General features: G+C 42.5%; 1 protein-coding gene and 1 long non-coding RNA gene across 4 annotated transcripts in view; both read right to left on the reverse strand.

Annotated features, from left to right (window-relative positions):
- Positions 1–9,927, reverse strand: part of LOC140625314 (aldehyde oxidase 4-like) — a 64,053-nt gene extending 54,126 nt beyond the window's left edge. For 2 of the 3 annotated variants that reach the window (XM_072812594.1, XM_072812592.1), the window contains exons 1-3: positions 9,592–9,927; positions 5,957–6,014; positions 1,387–1,483 (exon numbers count right to left, since the gene is read on the reverse strand). In XM_072812594.1, the coding sequence (XP_072668695.1) occupies positions 1,387–1,483; positions 5,957–6,014; positions 9,592–9,648 (212 nt within the window). In that variant the 5' untranslated portion in view covers positions 9,649–9,927. Of the gene's footprint in view, positions 1–1,386; positions 1,484–5,956; positions 6,015–7,233; positions 7,573–9,591 lie in introns of those variants that run through there. The other variant, XM_072812593.1, reaches the window with a different exon arrangement.
- A 5,714-nt stretch (positions 9,928–15,641) lies between these two features.
- LOC140625319 (uncharacterized) lies at positions 15,642–23,082 on the reverse strand. The gene is made up of 2 exons (XR_012024673.1): positions 22,028–23,082; positions 15,642–16,193 (listed from the first exon to the last, which is right to left on the reverse strand). It is a non-coding gene; the product is annotated as an uncharacterized lncRNA (long non-coding RNA).
- Positions 23,083–23,146: the final 64 nt, after the last annotated feature.

Raw genomic sequence — 23,146 nt, forward strand, 5'->3', positions numbered from 1 at the left:
ATAAATAAAATCTTAAAAAAAAAATAAAAGTAAGTTCAAGTGTTTGCTGCTGCTACACAAAACAAAACAAAACCCAGTGTCTCTCTCCAGCTGCTGGCCCATCTTTTTTTTCCCTTTCTTGGTCAAGTTTCTTCAAAAGCTGTCCACAACTATCTGGCCCTTCAGCCATTCCTGTGCCATCTGTACCTCATCCTCCAGCCTTGGAGGATGCTGACCTCCAAGAGCAATCTGACCTTGCTCCAGGAGCAATCTAATGACACTGGGTTACTCCCTGGTGTTTCATACTATTGACCACTTCTACTTTCTTGGAACAGTCTCCTCTCGTTGTTGCTCCTTCAACTCTGATTACATCCTCTTCCTCTCCTTTGTGAGGTGTCTTTCTTTGTACATTTCCCCGTCTGTTGTTCTACAATGTCCTGCACTCATAAGCTCTTCTGTACTGTGCTACATTCCAGGTGGCCCAGGGCTGAAAACCTGCCTTCATCACCAACCAGCCCACAGGATCTTATTTAACTTTCTTTGCCTTGGTTTCCTCTTTTCTCAATGTGAGTGGTAGTAATGACTATCTCAAAGTTGCTTTGGGGATTAAACATGATACTATATGTAAGCTACTTTGAATACTGCCTGGCATATAGTAAGCATTCAAAAAATGTTAGCTATTTTTATTACCACTCTTTATATTGATAGCTGCCAGTGAGTTATAGCTCCAGATGAGACCTCTTCTCTGAGTGATAGGACTGTCTATCTAGATGCCTGTGCACAATCCCTCCTGGGTGTTCCGTAATTACTCCAGTGTGATGTGTCCAAAGCTAAACTTAACTGTTTTCCCTTCCTCTGCCTCTCCTCTCCCAAGTTCCCTAATTTGTGGACAGTAACACCCAGTGACGTAAGACAAGAACTTGGAATCATGCCAGACAACTCCCATGTCATCACTTTGAATCATAGTGAGCAAATTTGCATTTTAGGCCAAGGTGATTAGAGACCTCGTTCAGCCCTTCCAGGCAAATCATTCTTCTTAGTCAAATTCCTATGTCAAAGCTCTAACTCTTCTACCAGGAAAATGTATCACTACTTTGTGTCTAAGCCATTCTTGACCGATTCCCTACTCTGAAATCTCTTGCTTGAAAGCAAAGAAGTATTTGTATAGCAATAGAGAATATGGCCCTGAGAGATTGGCACACAGAACACATATACTCCGATGGAATTGAACTCCATGGGAAAGATCTGGAGCTCAGGAAGTTGCAGGGTGAGCAGGCCTGGAGGTAGTGTGACTGTGATAACCACCTGGAAAGAACAGAAGGGAGTGCCTGTGGACAGGAAAAGTAGGAGGCTAGGTGTCCTTCCCAGATGTGCCTAGGGCAGGGCTTGGCCCAACACAAAGGATACTGGATCTTCTTGGTCTTGGGGTTGTATCTTGATACCATAACAGTACAGGCGCCGCAGCCTCCTCCCCCACAGCTATACTTGGTGCCTGTGAGACAGACTGGAAGGAGGGGAGTCAAGGAAAAAGACAGGCACAGGCCACTTGGCTTTTTACTCTGTTCTTCCTCAGATACTGATAACAAGTAATAGGTTTTCTTGAGTCTTACTGAGGTTTCTTGTTTAAAGAGTTGTTCCATTTTTTTGCATATAAATGAGCTCACTGATGAAAGGTGAGAAATCCTTACAGACTCACACTGCCTTATCTGAAACCCTAGAGGCTGGATGCATTTCTGATGTAAAAATTTCCTTATTTTACAAAGGTAATAAGATCCGCATTCCCGAGTGGGGCTAGGGCAGCACCTGGTAATCAAACACATTAGCATATCTGCATGAACCATAAAGATATTCCCACTAAGTGGGAAACAGAAAGACTACCAAGGGCTTTGTGGTGATCAGGGTTTCCATCCAAATGAGGTATGAAAGGGCTTTTGAATTTAGAGTTGTAGACAATGGGTCACTGTGGGGTTGGTGGGAAGCAGTGCATGGGCAACAACTTAGAAAACTGTCTCTGGGAGGTTTAACTTGCCCTGTTCAGCAATGTATGCATTTACCTTTTTATTGGATTAGAGGATATTAATTTAATAACCACAGCTCCTGAACTGGTAATGTCAACAGGCACCCTGTACCCTTCCCCTTTAAGATGTTTGCGTGTTTTCATAAAGAGAGAATAAATAATATAAGTAAATCTCCTGCTTCAGGTTCTATAAGAATCTACTGGAATTTTGGGGACCTTTTCTGGGTAAAGTTTAAAAAGGATTTCATGGGTCGAAGTCATAATTGGCTTGGGCAGAGGTTAATCTAATTTCACCTTGGAAATTGCTGTCCACAAAGAGATATATCTGGTCAAGATACCCCTGAGGTAAAGAGCTGAGGGATTCTCTGCAGAGGTCCAGAGAGGCTGCACATCTCCCTCCTCTGTTCTTTTGTCCCCAGTCTGTGCCAGCTCTTCCTGCTCAAGCAAGTCAAGCTTTCCACCTCTAGGCAGGGGCTCACCGTCAAGTAGGTAATAACGTGCCATTGAACAGAGCAGAAAAGGAAAAGAAACTCTTTCATTGTGCCTTTGGAGTCCATGAAATTTCCAAGTAAAGGAATCTAGTTGCTTTCTGACTCAATGACGGAAACTACTTTTCAGTTTTCACTGTGTCAGACCTTAAAATAGCTCTGTGACACAGACTTTCACATTGCCTTGAGTGAAAAGTGAAAAATGGATTCAACTAGTTGTTTTCTTCTCTAGTCACCAAACAACTAGTTTGATGGTTCCATTCTCCTCCTCCACCAGAAGCACCTGACTCAAACAGTTACTTACATATTCTGTTGACTCATCCTGAATCTCATCGTTATGTAGGTTGCCAGATAAAATGTAGGATGTCCAGTTAAATCTGAATCTCAGATAAGAAACAGATGATATTGTGGTTTAAGTATGTCCCATACATCAAATTCAAATTTAACTGGGTATATTATATTTCTATATGCTAAAGCTGGCAACCTAACATAGGTCAAATACAAACAATAATGTATCAGAAGTTTAGTTTTTGGGCCTTTAAGCAGAAGAGTTTTCTCAGTATCTTCAAGATACACAGCTCTATTGCATACCCAGAAGAAGTTACCCTGATACTAGATACTAGCAGCCAATGTGTACAATTGACTCTGAAATTTCCACTGGGATCCCGTCTTTCATTAGTGAGCTATAGTCTCCCATTCCAGGCAAGGCATGTGACATTGGGGTCAAACTTGGTTCTTTGCCTCAAGGATCTCACGTCTCTCTCTTGCCACATCCTCCCACTACCACACACAACTCTTTATATCCACCAGAATAATCTTTTAGGTCTTCAAAAGTGCTACATTCTCTTGTTCCTGACTCTACCCCATGCTGTTGACTAGAATAGCTTCACCACCAAGCCTTCCGTTTGCCCACCAAATGCCTACTCAATCTTCATTTCTTCCGTCCCTCCCCAGGCCTGCTGTGAGTGTTTTGCCTGTGACCCCACAACATTACACTCATCACACTTGCTCTTTGCTTTTCCACTGGCTGTGTCCCTCTCTAGACCTAGGGCAGAGGTTGTTGTGTCTTCTAGCTTACACCTGAACACCTGGTGCTTGGTAAAATTTATTAGCTGAATCGAGAATTGTTTTGAGAACTACAAGAAGTATGGGCATGTGAACAGTGTGGGAAAACCAGGACAAAAGTTTAGGGAACCTCTGAGATATTCCATTTCCCCAGTTTTATCCCAGGACCAGGATTTCACAGAGATTAAGTAACTCTAAAATGACACACCCTCCTTGTTCCAAGTACGCTGTAGGCCATTCTCACTTTGTGGTGTATGGTTCCCCGGGTCAGAGCTTAAAACCAGGCTGGGATGTTTCCTTTGGAGAAAGTGATTTACAGGATCATTCCATTGCACATCTAGTGGGGCAGCTGGGATGGGTGAGGTGACTCAGTGGAGGCGGTGACCTTGGGCAAGGAAGGAATAGAATGAGGAAGGGAGATGGGAATACTACTACAAACAAAGTTTGCTCTTTGTGTGACTGTTCCATCTTGGGATGGACGCCTAAGCCAGACTCCAAGTCAGTAGAGGATTGAGGTCTTGTGGGAATCTAAAGTTTGTATAATATTGGGGACCCATCTTAAGGGAAAAAAGACAAGACTATGAATACAAATTATGTACAAGACTTTGGAAAGGGCCATATGAATCCTGTGAAAACTGAAATAGGCTAGTGATGGTGTCTATGTGTGTGGATGCTGACTCTGGTAGAAAACCTGTGGTCACCCACAGATATCCATGAAAATTACCTACTTGAGAAACAAGTAAAAAATAAAGCCCTGACTCCATCCCAGAACTGTTGCATCTGTAATCAGAGATTGGGGCCTGGAAGTCTCAGGTGCATCTTATTTCTTCAGAATGACTTATTTATGATATTAGGCACCAGAAAGGAATGGACAGAGGAATCAGTGGGGAGATGGGGCAATGGGAGGCTGGGGTGATTCTGCCTAGGGCTGGCCCTGGCCATGCCTGCTTGGGAGTCCATGGGTTCTCAGCTTGCTCCTAATACATGTGAATCTGTTCATTTTAGGATGTCTAGAGAAAGCATGGTGACATGCAATGGATTCAGCAGTGATATCAAAGGGAGGAGGTAGGGTGTGCTGACTAAGAGTGAGATTGTGAGGCTGATAGACAGGAAGTAGCAGAACCAATGAGGGAGGCCTTCTTCTGTTTTCGATTTTGTTTTTTGTTTTTTCAGCTAGAAACCCAGGTACTGGAATAGTGAGTGAAACAGGATTTTAGGGGATGATAGTAGCTAGAGTCGTGAAATGTGGGGTTAGGAAACCAGATTGTAAGGGGTTATGTAGTGAGAGACAGAGTCTAGAGAGAAAATGAGGCATCAGGTGCACATAAGTTTGGTAAGGAAATAGCAGGGAGAAACGAAGTCATATTTTTAGATGGGTATGTTGAGGCCAAAAGACAGAAGTGGGGAAAGGAACTGAAGATCCCGAGGGGAGAGGATAACATTATCTAGTATACTGTGAATCCCCAGAGCCTGACATAGTGCCTGGCTCTCAGCAGATGTTCAAAAAAGCATATATAGTTTAATTTAGTATTTTGAGATATTTATAGTTTCATAGGAAGTTGCAAAAAAAAATACTGACAGTGACAATACCTGTCACCTTGCTGCCCACAAAGATGACATCCCACGTAGCTATAGTACAACATCAAAAGCAGGAAGTTGACATGGGTATCAGGTATCATGCTGACCACCAGACTAGAGAGCTTCTTCAGATTCCAGCATTTACACATACACGTGTACCATGTATGTACAGTTCTATGCAATCTTATCTCATAGAACTGTGTCACCCCTACCACAATCATGTGTGCTTCCCCTGTATAGTTACCTCCAAGCCCAAGAAATTCTTTCCTGAATATTTATTGCAGGTCTGTTGAAAGTATTGCAGGAGTAGGGAGTGAAAAAATGTCCAGATCAGGGGTGGAGACCTGAGAATGCACTAGCTCTATGTTAGAATTTTGAAATATATTTATAGAACCCTGTTTTCTCCAATAAGAATTATGAAAAGATTTAAGTGACAAGTCAGGGAAGCCCTCACGGGAAACTACTATCAGTGACATGTACCCCTGAGCAGGTGGCTGGGTGTTTTTACTTTAACACTCCTGAATATAAAACCATCATCTGGGGACCATGGGACTCAAAAGGCCACAAAGTTATTTCTGAAGTTAGCACACTCATGCTTCTTTTGGCTGATATTTGGATGATTCTTTTGGTCTTGCTCGGGTGAAAAATACGACAAATTAAGCATGAATCTCTCACTTTTGGATGCATTTTGTCAACTCCAACTAGACTCTACAAGTCAAACACAAGGGTATCTACCTTGAGCAAATACAGGGTGACCTTCTTTAGAAGTCTTAGCATGATCACTTTTTACCATCCAGTCCAGACTGATTACAGTAAAATATAAGGATATGGACTTTCCTCAGGTAGTACAGTAGGTTTACTTCAGGATCAGCATTCTTCTCTGTGACCTACATTGTGAAATGAGAAAAGGCATTTTAGGAGGGTAATACCAAACATGTATGGCAATTCTATATTGTTTTGGGGCCATGTTTTTGACAGATGGTAGCTTCACAGGGAAAAAATAACAACGGAAACCTAACACTTGGAGCCAATTTTAAAGAAATTACGGAGCATTATTTCAATGTCTCTGAATTTTCCAATATATATGACAATTATAAATTCTGGATTGCTTTTCCTTATAGTTACTCAGAAAGGGCCTATATGGGAAAACAGATATATAGATTCCAAAACTGACTCCGATAAACGTGACCGTAGGAAGTCATAGAAGAGGTTAGCCAGAGATTTCTTTCCTTTTTTTTTTTTTTTTAAGATTCTATTTATTTACTTATGAGAGCCACAGACAGAGAGAGAGGTAGAGACATAGGCAGAGGGAGAAGCAGGCTTCACGCAAGGAGCCTGATGTGGGACTCGATCCCGGGACTCCAGGATCAAGACCTCAGCCAAAGGCAGACGCCCAACCTCTGAGCCACCCAGGCATCCCGCCAGAGATTTCTTAACGGAGTCATGGGAGGAGTATGTTATAAAGGGAGCCCCTCCTGTTCCCATACCCTGCTCCCAGCCCCCTACTGAAGTGGAGGTGCCACTATGCAGAGGAAGAGCAGAAGGGAGCACGAATCTAGCTCTGCCTCTCATGGTGCACTCCTGGCTCTTACTGCCAATAGACTGAGGCTGGCACATGAGATGGAAACGGTCTGCTCTCCTTGGCCCAGACAGTTCTTCTCCTAGGGATAGTCAGGCAAGCTTAGATCGGGAGAGAAACTTGCAAGGAAGCACAGCGATGAACCCAGACGCAAAGGACATTGTTCCACTAAAAGTGTTTTTACTTTTATCATCCCAGAAGAAGGCAACAAACCACATTATTCACATGCTGCCTCCTACTTCCCAAACTCCTTTACTCAGCCAGAGATGAGCCCATCACCCCTCCACTTGGAATCTTAATGTGAGGAGGAGGCTTAGTGGCATCTCAGAAACAAGGCGTTATAGTTAGATTTGCTTTAACACTCTAATTGTGTGGCCTTTGAAATTATTTCCAAAGGTGGGGACAAGATAGCGGGTAGGGAGTGACAGTGTGCAAGCCAGGACTACTGTAACTTCCTCCTGCTTCCCCTATAATGGGGGGAACACGGCCTGACGACACTACTCTATGCTATAAAGACATTGATATACCTGAGACAACATTCCAGGTAAATAGTGAAACTTCCCAACGACTTTAGCTGCCTGATGAGTACAACACTGATTTAATGCTGTCTCCTTCAATCACATGACATGGCCTCAGTTTCCAAAGGAAGAAAAAGAAGGGCAAGATTAGACTTTGGGGAATTAGTTAAAGGTTGCCAACTGCAATTCTGAGTTATCAAGTATACAGGACTCCCAGTCATTAAAAAAAAATTTCAGTAATCATATAAGAAATACTGGTCCTACCAAGAGCTGCACTCACAAAACTGTATGGGCACATCCTTTTTCCTCCAGTAATTTATAGACACTTAGGAAATAATGATCTTTTTAGTAAGTATATAAAAAGAGGAGAAACCTCACCAATAACTAGAGAGATGCAAGCAAAACCCCCGAAGATACCACACCCATTAAATTAGCAAAACTTAGGCAGTCTGATTAGAACAAGTTTGGCACATTAAAAATTGGCAAATTATCTACTGGCACCTGTCATGCAATGAATTATGGAAAAAGTAATTTGTGCAGGATTCTGGAAAGCTACCTGGCAGGACCTATGACACTGGCATCGTACAATATCACTTAAGAGATTCTCTTGCCAGTGTTGGTGAGGAGACACATCATAGGATGTTCACTGCAGCGTTTCTTAGGGGTAGTGGGGAATTGGAAGCATCCTATGTGTCTATCGTAGGGTCCTAGATAAATAGAATGAAGGATGTGTGCACCCTGGAGAATTACTAGGCAGAAGTAACAGGTTTTCAAAGAACAACTTGGATAAATCTCAAGAACAGTGGTGAGTCACAAAAGGGAATGTGTAAGTCACAATCGCATTTGTTAAGAACACACCCCCACACACGTACACTCATGCACGACACCATGCAGGCCAAATACTATATATTTCAAAGATATATCTATAATTCTAAATAGCCATATGGAAAATAGACGGGAAGGATATATAATTAAAATGCACAAGAGTGGATGCTTATGGGGGAAGGAGATAAAGAGAAGATAGGATATAAAAAGAACAAAAATGAAATAACATAAAGCAAAAGAGGAGACTTGTCCAGACTGTGATGATGGTGTGCCACTGCCAGATGAGTGTGCTTTGCTCAACTCTGTGCCCCTGGGTCTAAAGAAAGGAAAAACCACTACAAAAATAACAACAAAACCAGTTCCTTCAAAGAGGTATAGAACTTCCCCTTCTTTGGCCATCTGCAACTTGGCTTAGAAATTTCTAAGACAGTGAAGGGTAAAAACAACAAAATATCAGCTGTGATTTCAAAAGATTGGAGACCTGGAGAGGGAATAATCATTCTAATGTGATATTAAGGGAGAAATGATTTTATTCGCCAACAAGGGAAAAGCAGCAAAGCCCATTTTTCTCGTATTCAGAAAAGTTCTTAGCTTTTGAATGACTACAAATTGTTACTCAGCAATTATTTCTTTGATGTTCCAGTTGGCTTCAGGTCATTCAAGATCCTGGCCTACTGGTAAATATTATTGCTAAACCCAGACTTCTTCTTTGTTCTTTTTTTTCCCCCCTCTTAAGCTGTTGTTTAGTTCATAGGCTTCCTAAAAATGATGTTTTCCTGCTGACAGGCAAAAATCCCAAGAAATTTTGCCTTGATTAAAGTTGTGTTTCTTCCTTTAAGGAAGAATATCAGTAATCTAAAACAACTGAAGCTTAAGAAGCAAAAGCATTAACACCAAATTACTGTCCAAAGCAGTTTTTCATTTTAATACTTTACTAGTTTTTTTCTCTAATTGTCCCAAAGCACCTCAAACTTTTCACTTATTCCTCTTGCATATTAAAGTACAAGGTTGAGAACAACTGGCATAGGCTAAGCATTAGAGTTGCCACATCTCTTTGGAAGTGGAGAAGGTAGCTTACTTATTACTCCATATTTTAGACAGAGATGCTAACCTCTGAGTTAATTGCTCAATGTGAGATTAAGGCAAAACAAAATCAAAATCATTCTTTGCTACTATTGTCCTCAATGTCATATATGCCTTCTATTAAAATAGCATTGGTGAACTCAAGTACAGCTAATATCCAAAAAAAGGGAGGGATGACAATTTTTCATACCTGTGCCAGACTTTGGTCGTAATATAACAAAGAAAATGGGAGTTCCTTACTGATTCCAAAAGAGAAGCAAAGAGCAAGCAAAGGCCCCCATGCCTTAATACTTCGCACCAAACCTTGAACTAATGATCAATATTCAAGTTCATACTACTATATATGACTTGAGTGAGGATAAAGACATAGCAAGTGGCATTGCAGTGAAAAAAAAAAAAAGTTAGCTTGGCTTTTGTCCCTGGTATGCCCAAATCACAGTAATCATCTCATAAACTTACCTTTCTTCCATTCACAAAAAAAATCAGTTCATCAGAATTGGGAACAGAAGCCATCATACCAGGAAAAAAAAAGGTCTCCACCAGAATAGAGGTTTGTTTGTTTTTTCTAAAGAGTAGCTATGTCAGAGCAAACACCTGGATAACTATCAGCCTTGTTAGCAGCAGGCTGACCTGGGGTGATTTATAGCCATACTGCCACATGAGGAGCACCAACCACGGCTCTCTGCTTGCCCTGCCCACAGAGACTTGGAATGGTTCTTGGCAGAGCCCTGTCTCCTCCTTTCTTACAAATCAAGCCAGTGTCTTTGTCCCTTTTGGAGTCTGACTGGTTTCCCAAGGGAAATGTATTTTAAGCTCATGACTAATAGTAAAAACTGTGTTTTAAACAGGGTGTTATCTGGCCAAATCATCAATCAATACAGTGCTATCAAAACTCATAAAACTTCCTTTGATTTTTCCTGTGTAATGGGAGGATTTCATCACGTGTGTAACTAAAGACTTCTTAAAATATGTTTTTAAAGACTCAATTATAACAATCTACAAGTATATTCTCCTTCTTTAATCTTTTTTTTTTTGGTAATCACCTTGTTTCTTCAAATTTCATCAATTTAATGACATCAAACTACCTAAAACCATGAACATGTACGGAGGCTTGCCACGCACCAGTCTGTTCTCAGAACTCCTTTAATCCTTCAACAGCTTTAGAGACTAAGGAATGGAAGCACAGATATTAAACAACTTGCCCAGTGTCACACAGGCAAGGGGTGACGGAGTTGCTCCAGATTGTCTAGAGCTCTCTAGATTCCATGCTCAAGATGGAATCTTGGTAGAAAATGAGGCTGGAGGAGTAGGCACTCCAGAGTATGTAGGGAGGTCTTGCAGGTATATTAAGGGTTATTCTGAGTCTTCTCAATAAGATGGAAGACATTGGAGGGTTTTGACGAGGGTGACAGAAACCATTTTAAGTTTTAAAAAGACTGCTTTGGCTGTTTTGCAGAGAACGAAAAGGTGGGAGCCAGAGTGGGAGAAGAGAGATGATTATAAGTCAGACAGTGGCGCAGTGAAGAGCTGATGAGGCTAGGACAAGAGTGACAGTGGGGACATGGGCAAGAAGGGGTCAGATTTGCTGACAGACTGGATGTGAGGTGTTGGGGTGGGGAGCCGAGTCAAGGTGGTCTCCACAGCTTTCAGGTTGACCAGGTGGATGGGGCTATCCACCATAAGTTCTATTTGGACATGTTAAGTTTGGAAAGCCTAAAAAACATGCAAATGGAAATGGTTAAGTGGGTTGTTGGATATTCAAAACTGCCTTCTTCACTTTTTATCTTAAAAAGGAGGAAGACTCAAGGTTTGGGCAGAGATTCACTTCAGAGACTCCAATCCAGTCTTCCTTTAAGATCCAAGCTCTGTCCTCACCAACAGAGCAGTGTGGCTACACGCTCCCCTGCCTGCCTCCACAGTTCCCATCCTCTCTGAGTGCTTCCTACCCAAACAGGAGTTCGAAGGATCAATGAGAGTTTATCAGAAGAACAAAGAAAGGACATGTCTAGCCTAGGGAACGATTTGTGTAAAGTCAAGGAAGTCTGATACTGCATATTGTTTCAGCGATTTACAAGTAGTTTTATTCGTATACATGAATTGCATGGGTATGAATGACAGGAATAGGAGTATCAAATATCATTCATTCAAAAATATCTGTGTGCCTGACAAGACCACTCTTCTCATGGAGGGGAAGGGTGTGTGTGTTCTGTGGGAATCTTAAAGTATTAGATAAAATGACATGTGTTTCTAATGCGGTGGACAATAAACTAGGGACACAAGGTAAATTCAGGAGATGATGGGCAATGTGACGAACAGGCTAAGGTGATACAAAGTGACTTAGGAGACTAGTTTAGGGTAGTCAGTGCTGAGTACATTTGACCTGAGTCCTACGGGAAGGCCCACGGAGAGACTGCATGGGAAAAGGGGCTCAAGTGGCCCAGAGAAAGAACTGAGGTTGGCATGTTAGAAGGCCAGTGTGGTGGACTGTGGATGGTAGGACAATGGGGGAATGAAGGGAGGTCAGAGAAATGGTAGGGGCTAGGACAAGGGAGTCTGCAGGTTTCTAGGTGGGAAGGGACGCCACCAGAGAGCTTTGAGCCAAGATGTAATATGATGTGATTTGTATTACATCATTCCACTCTACAGAGAATGAGTTATTGCTGGTAACAGGGTAGCATGGAGACCAGCTCTGAAGCCATTTCCCTGTTTCCCATTAAAAGTTGATGGGTTTATGATGGTGGCAGCAGAGGCAGAGAGAACGGGACAAATTGATATGAATTTTGGAGGTAGAACCAACAGGGCGTCTTCAGTTTGAGTTGCTTAATTGGACTTCCAAGTGCACATGTCAGTTGGATATAGGAATCCAGAGGTCAGAGAAGTCCAGACTGAAGAAGCAAATTAAGAGTCATCAGCTCATAGATGATGTAAGCACATACTCCGTGGGAACTGTAAAGTATCAGGAAAAAAGTCACATTTCTTGTGGCAAGATACTTTGAAATATTGGCTGATATGCTTCCTCCTGGCCATTGGCCATTCCTTTCCCCATTCTTCAGGTCTAAGTAAGGACATTTCACATTCCTGGCCTTCAGAGTGGGTCCTTATGGCAGGCATGAAAAGAAAAAAAAAATCTAGCGTAGGCTCAAACCAGCCCTTGAAACTCTTGGCAGAGACACCAGGAACAAAGGCAGGTGATGCTGTGGCCAGGGATGCCAGGGGCAAGTGTCCTCTTCTCATGCCACTGGTCTCAATCTACTATAGGAACTGTACTAAGGGGGTTCCTCTAAGTGAGCGGGACTGAATTTCTGCGGCCAGGTGGAATGGAGCTTGAGATAAAATTTAAGTCTGTATCAATACATCTGTATCTATCTCTATCTCTATATTGTGAAATGCTTCCCTATTTTAGCACATTTAATCTGCATGATAATGTTTGAAGTAGGAATAAAACTCTCCATTTTAAATGAGGGCTCTGAAGCACCAGGGGGAAGATACAGTCGCAGGTTTTGTACATCTGGGTCTGTGCCCTGTCAATTCTATCCATCTATAATTTCACACACTTGTTTCCTCAACTCCCTAGTGAGATAGAGAGTAATTCTGTTTCCCTGGAATGCTAGATATTTTACCCTGAGTAATAAGGTTTCCACTGCAGAACATTGCAGCTTTTAAATGTCAGTGCAATTTCCTTTGGCTTTTATCCATCAATTTTTCAAAAACTGTAAGGCCTGACTCTGGGTGCCTTCCAGCCACCAGTTGGCTTGTCTCAGTTTTATCACTGATGGGACATGCTTGGTAGGAAGACCCAGTATGACCCTCCTGAGGTGTATTGGCAATTCCAGGCTATATTAACTTTTTTTTTTTTCCCCTCAAGCAGGTGGAGCTGCAGCATCTCCCTGGTGAATAGAAATGTGTATATCTGGAACATGAGCTGTTAGAGATTTAACAGCACAGAGATCCTTCCAGAGACCTAGGGTTCTTTAAGCTTGTAACAACATAGCGGTAGTCACTCGTACTACGTGAAAATGGACAAGTAGGCTTGGATTGCTTGCTTAGAGACATAAAACTATGGACCGCTCATTGTCTGGGTGGGAAGTCTCCTCCTCCCTGGAGACCCAGGCCGTGTTCAGAGCTCAGCTGCTTTGCAGACCTGGAGACCTCATCCTGGAATTGCCTTCTCCAGTTGGAAAGTACCAGTAACAAATCAAACACAGACAGAAATACGGCTCTTAGGGACTAAATGGTCTCAACAGATACTGCCCTCCTCCCAAATTCCCACAGATTTTGTCTATAATTTACAATCTGTACTCCATTTGGATTTTGAATTCTGGGTTATCTATGAAACGGAGCCCTCAGTTCCGTCACCAAGCAGCTAGCCCAGAGTTCCACAGCATTCTTGGGCCATGCAGTGATCTACTCCAGGAACTAAGACTTTCCCATGGAGGGCTGGGTAACGTTGCCCTTGCCTTCTTCCTGTAAAACATGGGCTTCTGCAGCAGTTGCCCCTGGACGTGAGAGAGCCGAGAGAGCAGGCTTCTGCGGGCATTTCAGCGTAGGCCCAGGCTCACCTGCATCTCTGCAGACAGTTGGTCTCCACAAAGGGCATTTCTGTTGGTACGTTCCACACTGATGTAACAAAATGGGTCATTTTCCAAGGCTTTTAGTTTTTGCGGTTGTGGCAGGGCAGAGACTGACGAGGTAGGTGTGTCTTCACTCCTTCCTTCTAGCTGCTTCTCCAGGGAGGGGCATTTTTCCTCCCTGCTGCTCTGGTGGTTTGTTTTGGAAGAACAAGCTGAGAAACAGTGTGGAGGGAACAAAAGGAAGATTCAGAGTTGGGGAAGGCGGACAAGCCCCACCAGGGAGAGAATTTGATGGGTTTTGGAGAAAGACCAGTTGCGGGGCTTGAGAGAATTAGGAAGAAATAGGCTTTCTAGAAGTGTTGTGAAGAGTTACAGATTTCAATGAACATTCTTCAAGAGACACGAAGATTGGAACACATATTAACATTACTTTTGGTTACCAGACTGTATTTCTTAGTGCTGCTTGGTACACAGATAGTGGGCACAAGAAATCTGTCAGTATGAAAATCCGGCCATCCAGAACTGGAATATTTATTTGGATCCTAGTGTATTTTGTTGGAGGGACAAGCAGGCAGGTTCCATTGGGTGGACCCAATGAGAGTAACACTACCTGTTATTGGCACTTTCCAGCTCAAGTCCCCCTCTTCTCTCTCAGGACCCACCCACCTGCAATTCCTGGGTTCTGACCTCTGGTGGGCTGATTACCCCACTTTAGGGGTCTATGAAAATGTTTTCCTTTTAAAATCAGAAGAGAAAAATGAATATAAATGAGGCTGGATTATATTTTTGTACCAATGCAGTTGTAAAACACAATTTTCGCTATTTAAGGGAGGAAGGATCCCACAAAGGCAAAAAGCTCCCAAACAGGTTCCATCCTGCACCACCTCCTCCGATCGCAGGGCTTACTAAGATCCATCTGGGCAGGTTGAATTCAGGGCTGAAATATTTGCAACACTTTGTCCACAGACCTAAACCAAATTCTCCAACTTTGTTCTTGATAGAAGTCTGTAAGGTAATCTGATCTTCACCTAACTGCTCTATCTATGCATGGTTCAATCGTCCCGCGTCCAGGGGACGTCTTTAAACTCTGGCACGTGGGCACAATCATGTCCCTGCCCACATTCCCAGCTGCTTACTTCAGTGGGTCAAACCCATTCTTTTCACAAACTTCTATATGACTAAATGTTACTCCCGACTCCTTTTCATTCAGCTAAATTTAATCCAAATGAAAGCTTTGCTGCTTGAGCAGCTCTACCTCATATGGACTTCTAGAATTTGTGAGCCACTCTGCAGCATACCTGGAGAGATGTGGGCCTTTTAGGACTCCACACAGCAAAGGGTCCTCCATTATCTGGATTTTGCTCACCAGAGCCTTGACTCTAGTGGCCAGGCCAAAAGCCTCCCAAATGGACTTCCTTTTCCCTTCTAGTCCCTCAAACTTGTTTTCCACAGTGCAGCTGGAATGATCCATTAAAAACACAAATATGAATACGTCAACGTCAATTGTGTGTGCCTAGTCTTTCAGTGACTTACCCTATATTTGGAAAAAAACAAAGATGCTAACATGGCCCACATGGTCTGAGGGTCTGGCCCTGCCCCACGCAGACTCTCCATCCCACTGAGGATATTCCTAGCACAGACACCCCAGTTCTTGGGCCACACGCCTCATTTTCCCTCCCAGAACCCTTAAGCATGTTATTTCCTGGCACCATCTGCTGCAGTTCTCTCCCAGTAATGCCTTCTTATCATTCAGGGCGTGGTCCTACTGTTGCTCTCTCAGGAAGTTGTCTGACCCCGCCCCCCTCCCATACTTCGTATTTCTTTGGAGCACTTATCAAAACTTGCAATGACTTTTGTGTGATTGCTTGTTTAATGCCAGTCTCTCCTATTGGATCATAAACCCCATGTGGCCAGGGTCTATATTTGTCTTGTTAACCATTATGTCTCCAATGTCTGGCACTTACAAAGATTTTTTTCTCTTTTTTTTTTTTTAAAGAATGACTGAATACATACTATCATGAGATCTTTATAGTAAAGATTTTAGGGTGTGTCTGCTATTGGTTTCTTGTTCTTCCTCACTAAAGAACTGATGATAAGCCTAGGCAGTGTGGCTGAGAATAAAATGTATTCCTTCTGGATCCTCCTCTGGGTGGTCTATGTTGTTCTTGTCCTTCTATGAGTCCCACTCTATTTCAGGACTCTTAGTGCTCATCGCAGACAGTTCTTCAGCTTTCTGCTTTTGTACCTGCTTAAAGAAAAGTCATGAAGTATGAAATCCTCATCTGTGATTTCTACTGAAGTCCTGGCATCTCTCCAATTTGCTTTGCAGCTTTCTGGATGTCTGTTTGACTTTCTAATGAGAAGGACTCCATGCCGCTGTGGTTTTGTTTAACTTGAGTGTCCTGTATCTGTGTTCTCTTTGGTAGCTTCATTCTCTCTGCAGGACCGGCATGGTCTCCATGACTGCGCAGAGGTGAGGGCATCTGCATTCTGGAATAACAATAAGAGTTCATTTTTATTGAGTGCTTAATATGTGCTGGGCACTGTTCTAAGTATTAGGCCATTTAATCCTCAAACCAAATTAATGAGGCAAGGACTTTTATAATGTCCATTTATACAGAAAAACCAAGGCACGAGAGTTTAACTAACTTGCCCAAGTTAGTTAACCTAACTAATAAATAGTACAGCTAGGATTCAACCTAGGCAGCCTGGCTCCAGAGCCCTGGCTGGTCACTACTAAGAACCAGGGCCTTCCTAGGGACTTGTGAATGCTATGGTATTTCTGGGTGGCTTCATTAATCAAACCTTTCAATGAGAGAAATCATTAGGGAGTGACTCAGAGAACCCATCTCCTGTCCTGCTCCCTTGGTGACTGCGGGAGTCACTGTAGGGAGGGAGGGAGGTGTTGGAGGCGGTGGGTGTATGGAATTCTCGTCTGGCTGGGAAGTTACTGCTGCCTTGGCCAGTTGCTCTTTCTCAAATGGAAGAACCTGCTTTCTGCTCAGCAAAAAGAACTGGCATACAGATATGGGCTGAAAATAAGACAGATGTTTAGAATTTGATGCTGATCTTTTGTGTTTTTCATATGGCACAGTCCTGGCCATAATAGGAACTCAAAAAAGACTGAATGAAGAAAATAACACAAGTGGGATGGGTTCCTCAGTTTGGGTTCTTGGCTCATTTTCTGTGTTGAAGTCCATTCTGCCAATTTAATAGAAGATACAGAAATAATTAAATTCACCCAAGAAGCTAAAAGATCAAGGAATGATGCAGAAGAGTTACTGTTTTAAGTCTTAATGTTTAGGCCATCAGAGCATATCAAGTGGTATCCAGACGTTTTTTGCTGGGCTTCCATGTACGATCACAACCAAGGAACAGCTGGATTTTCTCAGAGGATTGTCTTTCCTGTGCATTTCTTCCCATACACTTCCTCCATTTATCTTTCTGGTCTAACACCACTGTGCATCATGTGCCCCATACAACAATACAAACCTACTACCATGCCAGTAACTCTCAAATTCAGTCCTCTGCTCTGCCTTGGGCCCTTTAAATTCTTTTTCTTATTTATATGCCTTGTTTTATTTTTCTCTTCTCACTAATGCTATAGCTCATGCTTTTGTCCTCCCCACCACCCAGTCTGTTCCTTATTTCATTTTCTACTCATTTTCCATTTAAACAATCATTTGTGATCACAATGCTATCAAACTGAAAATTAAAGATTAAAAAAAAAGATATCTAGCCACAGATAAAATTTAAATTTTAAATACTTGGGTTCAAAGAAGGAATAAAAACAGAAAATACAGACTTAATAAACAGCAATGCAAAAGTTATATATCAATATCTATGAGATACAACTAAACTACATTCAGGGAGAAATTTAACTTCAAATGTTTTTATTTTTTTATTTATTTAAAATTTTTTTTAAAATTTATGATAGTCACAGAGAGAGAGAGTGAGAGAGAGAGAGGGGCAGAGACACAGGCAGAGGGAGAAGCAGGCTCCATGCACTGGAAGCCCGATGTGGGATTTGATCCCAGGTCTCCAGGATCGCGCCCTGGGCCAAAGGCAGGCGCCAAACTGCTGCGCCACCCAGGGATCCCCAAATGTTTTTATTTTAAAACTAATTAAAAATGAACTCAAAAAAGTTTCATTAGAAAAGAAAAATAAACCAAGAGGAAGTAGATATAGGTATATAACGACAAAAACTGAAAAAAATATTTAGAAAACAAGAAGAGTAGAATTGATAAATAAAACCAAAACCTTTTTTTTTAAAAATCTAATAATTTAAAAATCTTATAAGTGCCCTTTGAAATGAGAAAATTCAAATAAACAAAATTAGGAATAAGAACTAGAATATAACCATTATGTTCAACTTTATGCCTATAGATTTGCATTGCTTATACTACTAAAAATTTAGGACAAATGCCTTCAATGAAAAAAATAGCTGGCCATGATATGTCGGTACCATGGTAAACAATTTAGCCGTTAAAAATACTGAAGATTTCTATATACAGGATTTAAAGGCTTTGTAAACTGGAAAGAGGCATGAAAATACTGGTAATTATTATATTTGTTGCTGTTTTCCTTGTTATATTTCCAACAAAAACTACTGGCAACCAGCATCATACGTAAACTGTCTCCCTAAGTTCAAACTCCTGCTTTACCTTGCTATCCTTTTCACCCTTCACATAACCTACGTACGAACTGCCCTAGTGCTGGAGATGATGGATGTAGAAGAGCACCCCAAAAGCAAAGGGTGTAAAGGAATGAGTGGGAATTCAAAAAGGACTTAATGAGTTGAGTGGGTGTATGGCAATGCCATTTGCAAAATCAGCTTGTTTGTGTATATAACAATTGGAGGAGAAGAAGTCTGATGTTCTGTACTGTTTGGTATTTGAACATTTATGTTAGAATACTCCCGACTGGAGATTTTTTGAATATGCTTTGGATACTAAAAATATTATGTGGTAATGCCTTTTGAACTTAACCTATAAGTATCCTGGCTGTGATTATTTGGCCATTCTCACCTTAACATAGTACATCTATTTTAGTAGTAAATACAACCAATCTTCATTTTAAGCACACATGTTAGGGAAAAAGATTCAATGAACAGAATAAGGCTAAACATTACTGCACTGAAGTTTATGATGACAAATATTTCCATAGGTTTTATTTAATTATTTCCACAGTTCCTTCACATTCCTCTCCAAAAATCATCTTAGGAGGTAACTGTTCTATCCAACATTTTATCGACTGAATTAATGATTCTTTAATAAATGACAGCTCTAGAACGTCAAGTGAATTGTCAACCTGTGCATTAAAATAAACAAGACCTTGTTTTTTTAGTCACCATTGGTTATCACTTATGCTCGTTTAATAGACTAATGATAAAAGCTCAATAAAAACTATTTTAGCCGTAGCATCTTAAATAAGAAACTCCGCAAGTGGTAAGGAAACAACAAAACCCTTTCTGTTCTCCCATTTTTCTAAGAATAGAAATGTTATGGTGTAAACTCTCATTTTCTTTATAACATCAGCATGCAAATACTATGCACAATTGGAAAAAAAATTGTACTAAACACCATGCTTTGTTGAAGCTCTAGGAACATAAATGCTAACACATAATAACTATATGAAGATTACATTTTTAAAAATATGTAAATGTGAAAAATTGTGTAAATATGAAACAAATATTTATGAGTGGCCCTAATTTTCCATATATTTGAGATAAAGATGTTTATACTAATTACCTTCCCAGTGTTTAAAACCATTCATAAAATCAACTTTTGTTCTCAAGCCCCAAATATTAGGTAATAAGCATTTAGAATCAATCCATGGAATCTAAGAGAAAAATTCAGAAGACAAGGAATATGATTTAAAAGGAGCAAAAACTTTTAAAACAATCCACTATATAATTAATTACCAGCAAAATTTCTCTTTTTAAACATTTATCTATTTCTCAAAAAATATTTAACTTGTTTAAGTTTATTTTCTCTCTTTCTAAACAGGTATTCATTATTTTTGTAGATAAATTAGGATTCCTAATTCTTTGACATACTATACAGCAGAGATTAAATGTAAACTATACTTACTCTAGCTAAAAATAGTTTTTCAATATAGCAGTAAAGTTAGGGAATCAATATGCTCAAATCACGACAAATATACTTATTTAAAATCTGTTTGATTTTTTATTTTAGATCTTTTGACATTAGTATCAATTTATATGAGGTTCTTTTTTTAAAAAAAGATTTTATTTATTTATTCATGAGAGACACAGAGAGAGAGAGAGAGAGAGAGAGAGAGGGGCAGAGACACAGGCAGAGGGAGAAGCAGGATCCATGCAGGGAGCCTGACATGGGACTCAATCCATGGAGACATGGGTCTCCAGGATCAGGCCCTGGGCTGAAGGCGGCGCTAAACCTCTGAACCACCAGGGCTGCCCTATATGAGGTTCTTATTAACATGAGGAAACCCCAATCACTTCAGAAGCAAAATTTGAGTTTAAATTCTTTAAGTTTAAAAAATTATTGACTTTTATCAAAATTTAAACAAAAAACATAATTATGAAGGACAGAGAACACTCTTCAGGTGCAACAGATTTGCCCATACTGATTATTAAAAATGTGTAGAGCCTATTTTAAAACTAGTATATAAAACAAAGGAAAAGCCTCATCAAATCTTGTGATTTGTATTTTCTCATGTGCTTGTTTGCAAATTATGTAATAACTTAATATAATTAATATAATATTAATGAATATAGTATTCAGTTATTTGGGGGTGCCTGGATGGCTCAAATCAGTTAAGTGTCTGACTCTTGGTTTTGACTCAGGTCATGATCAGGTTCGTAAGATCCGCCCCAAGTTGGGCTCTGGGCTCAGCCAGGAGTTTTGTCTTCCTCTCCCTCTGCCCCTCTCCCCACTCGAGTGTGTATTCTCCATCTCTCTCTCTCATAAATGAATCTTTAAAAATAAATAAAATTCAGTTATTTTTTTCCTATAAGGAGTAAAAGCAAAGTCAATTAGCATAAAGTTATCTTAAGCTTTTAAAAAAGCTCATCTTTTTGGCTTCCAAAAAACCAAAAACAAATACAGCCTTTAAAAACAAGTAGTCATTGGCGGGATATGGAAACTGAAGGAGGATTCAGTATGGAATAGATGAGAAGAGCTAAACACAAGTAAATCAATTTATCTTTAGACTATCAAATTTTTCCTTTATCAATCTTTTATTAAAATAAGGGAAGACTTACAGAAGGGTAACTAGAATTTAGTAATATTTCATAGGGTCAAAATTTATCTAAAAAGCTAATTTGTAGTATTGCACAGAATTTCCTGAAATTTTTCAGTGCTTGTCTGTCCATTATAAACCCAAAGCACAAGATGATGTCTTCATAGAATAGTTTTAAAAAAGACATTTTCTCGACTTTAAATCTTTGCTTTATATAGGCAAAAGCAGCGTGACAAAGAAAAGCCATTCAGTGAGGGTCTTTTTCACTGTCATCTAAGCTTAGACCGATGGCGTCATTAAATTTAAAACAGGCATAACTGGGCAGCCAGGGTGGCTCAGTGGTTTAGCGCTGCCTTCAGTCCAGGGTGGGATCCTGGAGACCCAGGATCGAGTCCCGCATGGAGCCTGCTCCTCCCTCTGCCTGTGTCTCTGCCTCTCTCTCTCTGTGTATCTCTCATGAATAAAAAAACAAAACAAAACAAAAAAAAGGCATAACAAGTTTGCAAAGTTCCAGCTGAGGAGCCTCTCAGCTTTCCATATCCTGTAGATGAGAATCATTGGTGGTTTCTCTCCTGTGGTCTATACAGAAAGTTTTTAGGAGACACACAAAGATCAGAATTTTGCTGTCCAAGTTCAATAGCTGCTGGCCTGGAAAGAGGGCGAATGTGATGGGAATACTGGATCTCCAGAGTGGCACACGCACGCAGATCTGCCCGGTGGGTCAGGGTCAGGGTCTCGAACTACAAAAACAGAGCTGACAACTGATGGGACAAACTGGCTCAACCAGTGCGCACCAACTGTACTCACCCTCCTGGGCAGCTCCACAGCACTCCAGGCTATTCCTTCTGGGTCTTTCTTCACTGATTTCCTCATCCAGCCCACAACCTTGTTCTGCCCAGGGCATAGCAAACCAACACCCTGGAAACGAGGACAGCCCCTCTGCAATAGTGAAATGTGCGGCCCAGTATTCTCAGGGAGGCCAGGCCACTGGGGGTAACATCCGCAAACGCGCGCCTGTGTCCTTGTTCGGTCGCAAGGGGAGACACACACCTTCCCTACACTTAGGAAACCAGGGGTCCGTTCCAATTAAATTCTCTTACCTGCACCGAGCAGGCACTAGAGGAAGAAGGAAGAAAGCCATTTCTTGAAAGCAGGAGGTACATCCATTACATTCGCATCGTTGAGGCACAAACGAAATTCTCTGAGTTTTGGCAAGTTTGACAAATGGGTTCAAGGAGCGTCAAGGCGTCTGAAGCGGTTGCAGGAACTTTACGCACCGGGATTCCTTTGGGGCCTGGCGCGAACCGTTCTCCGTTTCGGTTCCGACCCGACCCTGTGCTTTCCAGGAGACACGGAATCTACTGCAGGAAACAGCCCCAAAGGCCTGAGCTTCGCGAGCTCAAGGGCTCTGCTCCAGCCGGCGCCACCCTTCGGCCCTGCGGCGGCCCCGGGACGCGGGGCGAGGGGCTCGTCACAGGGACGTGCTGGCGGCGGCACTGACCGGGTGGCCGCGGCTCTGCGTGGTCGCCCGCTCCGGTCCCTGGTGCCTAGGGGTCGGGACCCACGTGGCGACGAGGCGGCCTGCAGGGCCAACGGCGGGGGACGGTGGGGGGGTGCGAGCCTAACCTCCGGGTCTGGCGCACACGTGGCTCAGCAGGTGCATGTGGGCGCCCCGGGGCCTGCGTGGTCGCCTGCTCGGGTCCCTGGCGCGTAGGGGTCCCGGACCCACGCGGCCCACGGGGCCAACAGCGGGGGGGTGGTGCAAGCCCAACCGCCGGGCACCATACGCACGTGGCGCAGCAGGTGCGTGTGGGCGCCGCAGGGCCTGTGTGGTCACCTGCTCGGGTCCCTGGCAGGCAGACGACCTGGACCCGCGGGGCCAACGGCGGGGGGCGGGGAGTGGTGCGAGCCCACCGGCCCGGTCCTGGGCACGTGGCGCAGCAGGTGCATGTGGGTACCACGAGCCCTGTATGGTCACTCGCCCCGGTCCCTGGTGCCTAGGGGTCCCGGACCCGCGAGGCATCGAGGCGGCCTGTGGGGCCAACAGCGGGGGGAGCAGTGCGAGCCTAACCTCCGGGTCCGGCGCGCACGTGGCGCAGCAGGTGCACGTGGGCACCACGAGCCCTGCACGGTCACACGGTCCCTGGCGGGTAGGGGTCCGGGGCCCGCGTGGCAACTAGGCGGCCTGCGGGGCCAAGGCTGGAGGGCGGGAGCCCACC

The sequence above is a fragment of the Canis lupus genome, chromosome 36 (genome assembly GCF_048164855.1).
Source record: "Canis lupus baileyi chromosome 36, mCanLup2.hap1, whole genome shotgun sequence".
In the NCBI taxonomy this organism is placed as follows: Eukaryota; Metazoa; Chordata; class Mammalia; order Carnivora; family Canidae; genus Canis; species Canis lupus.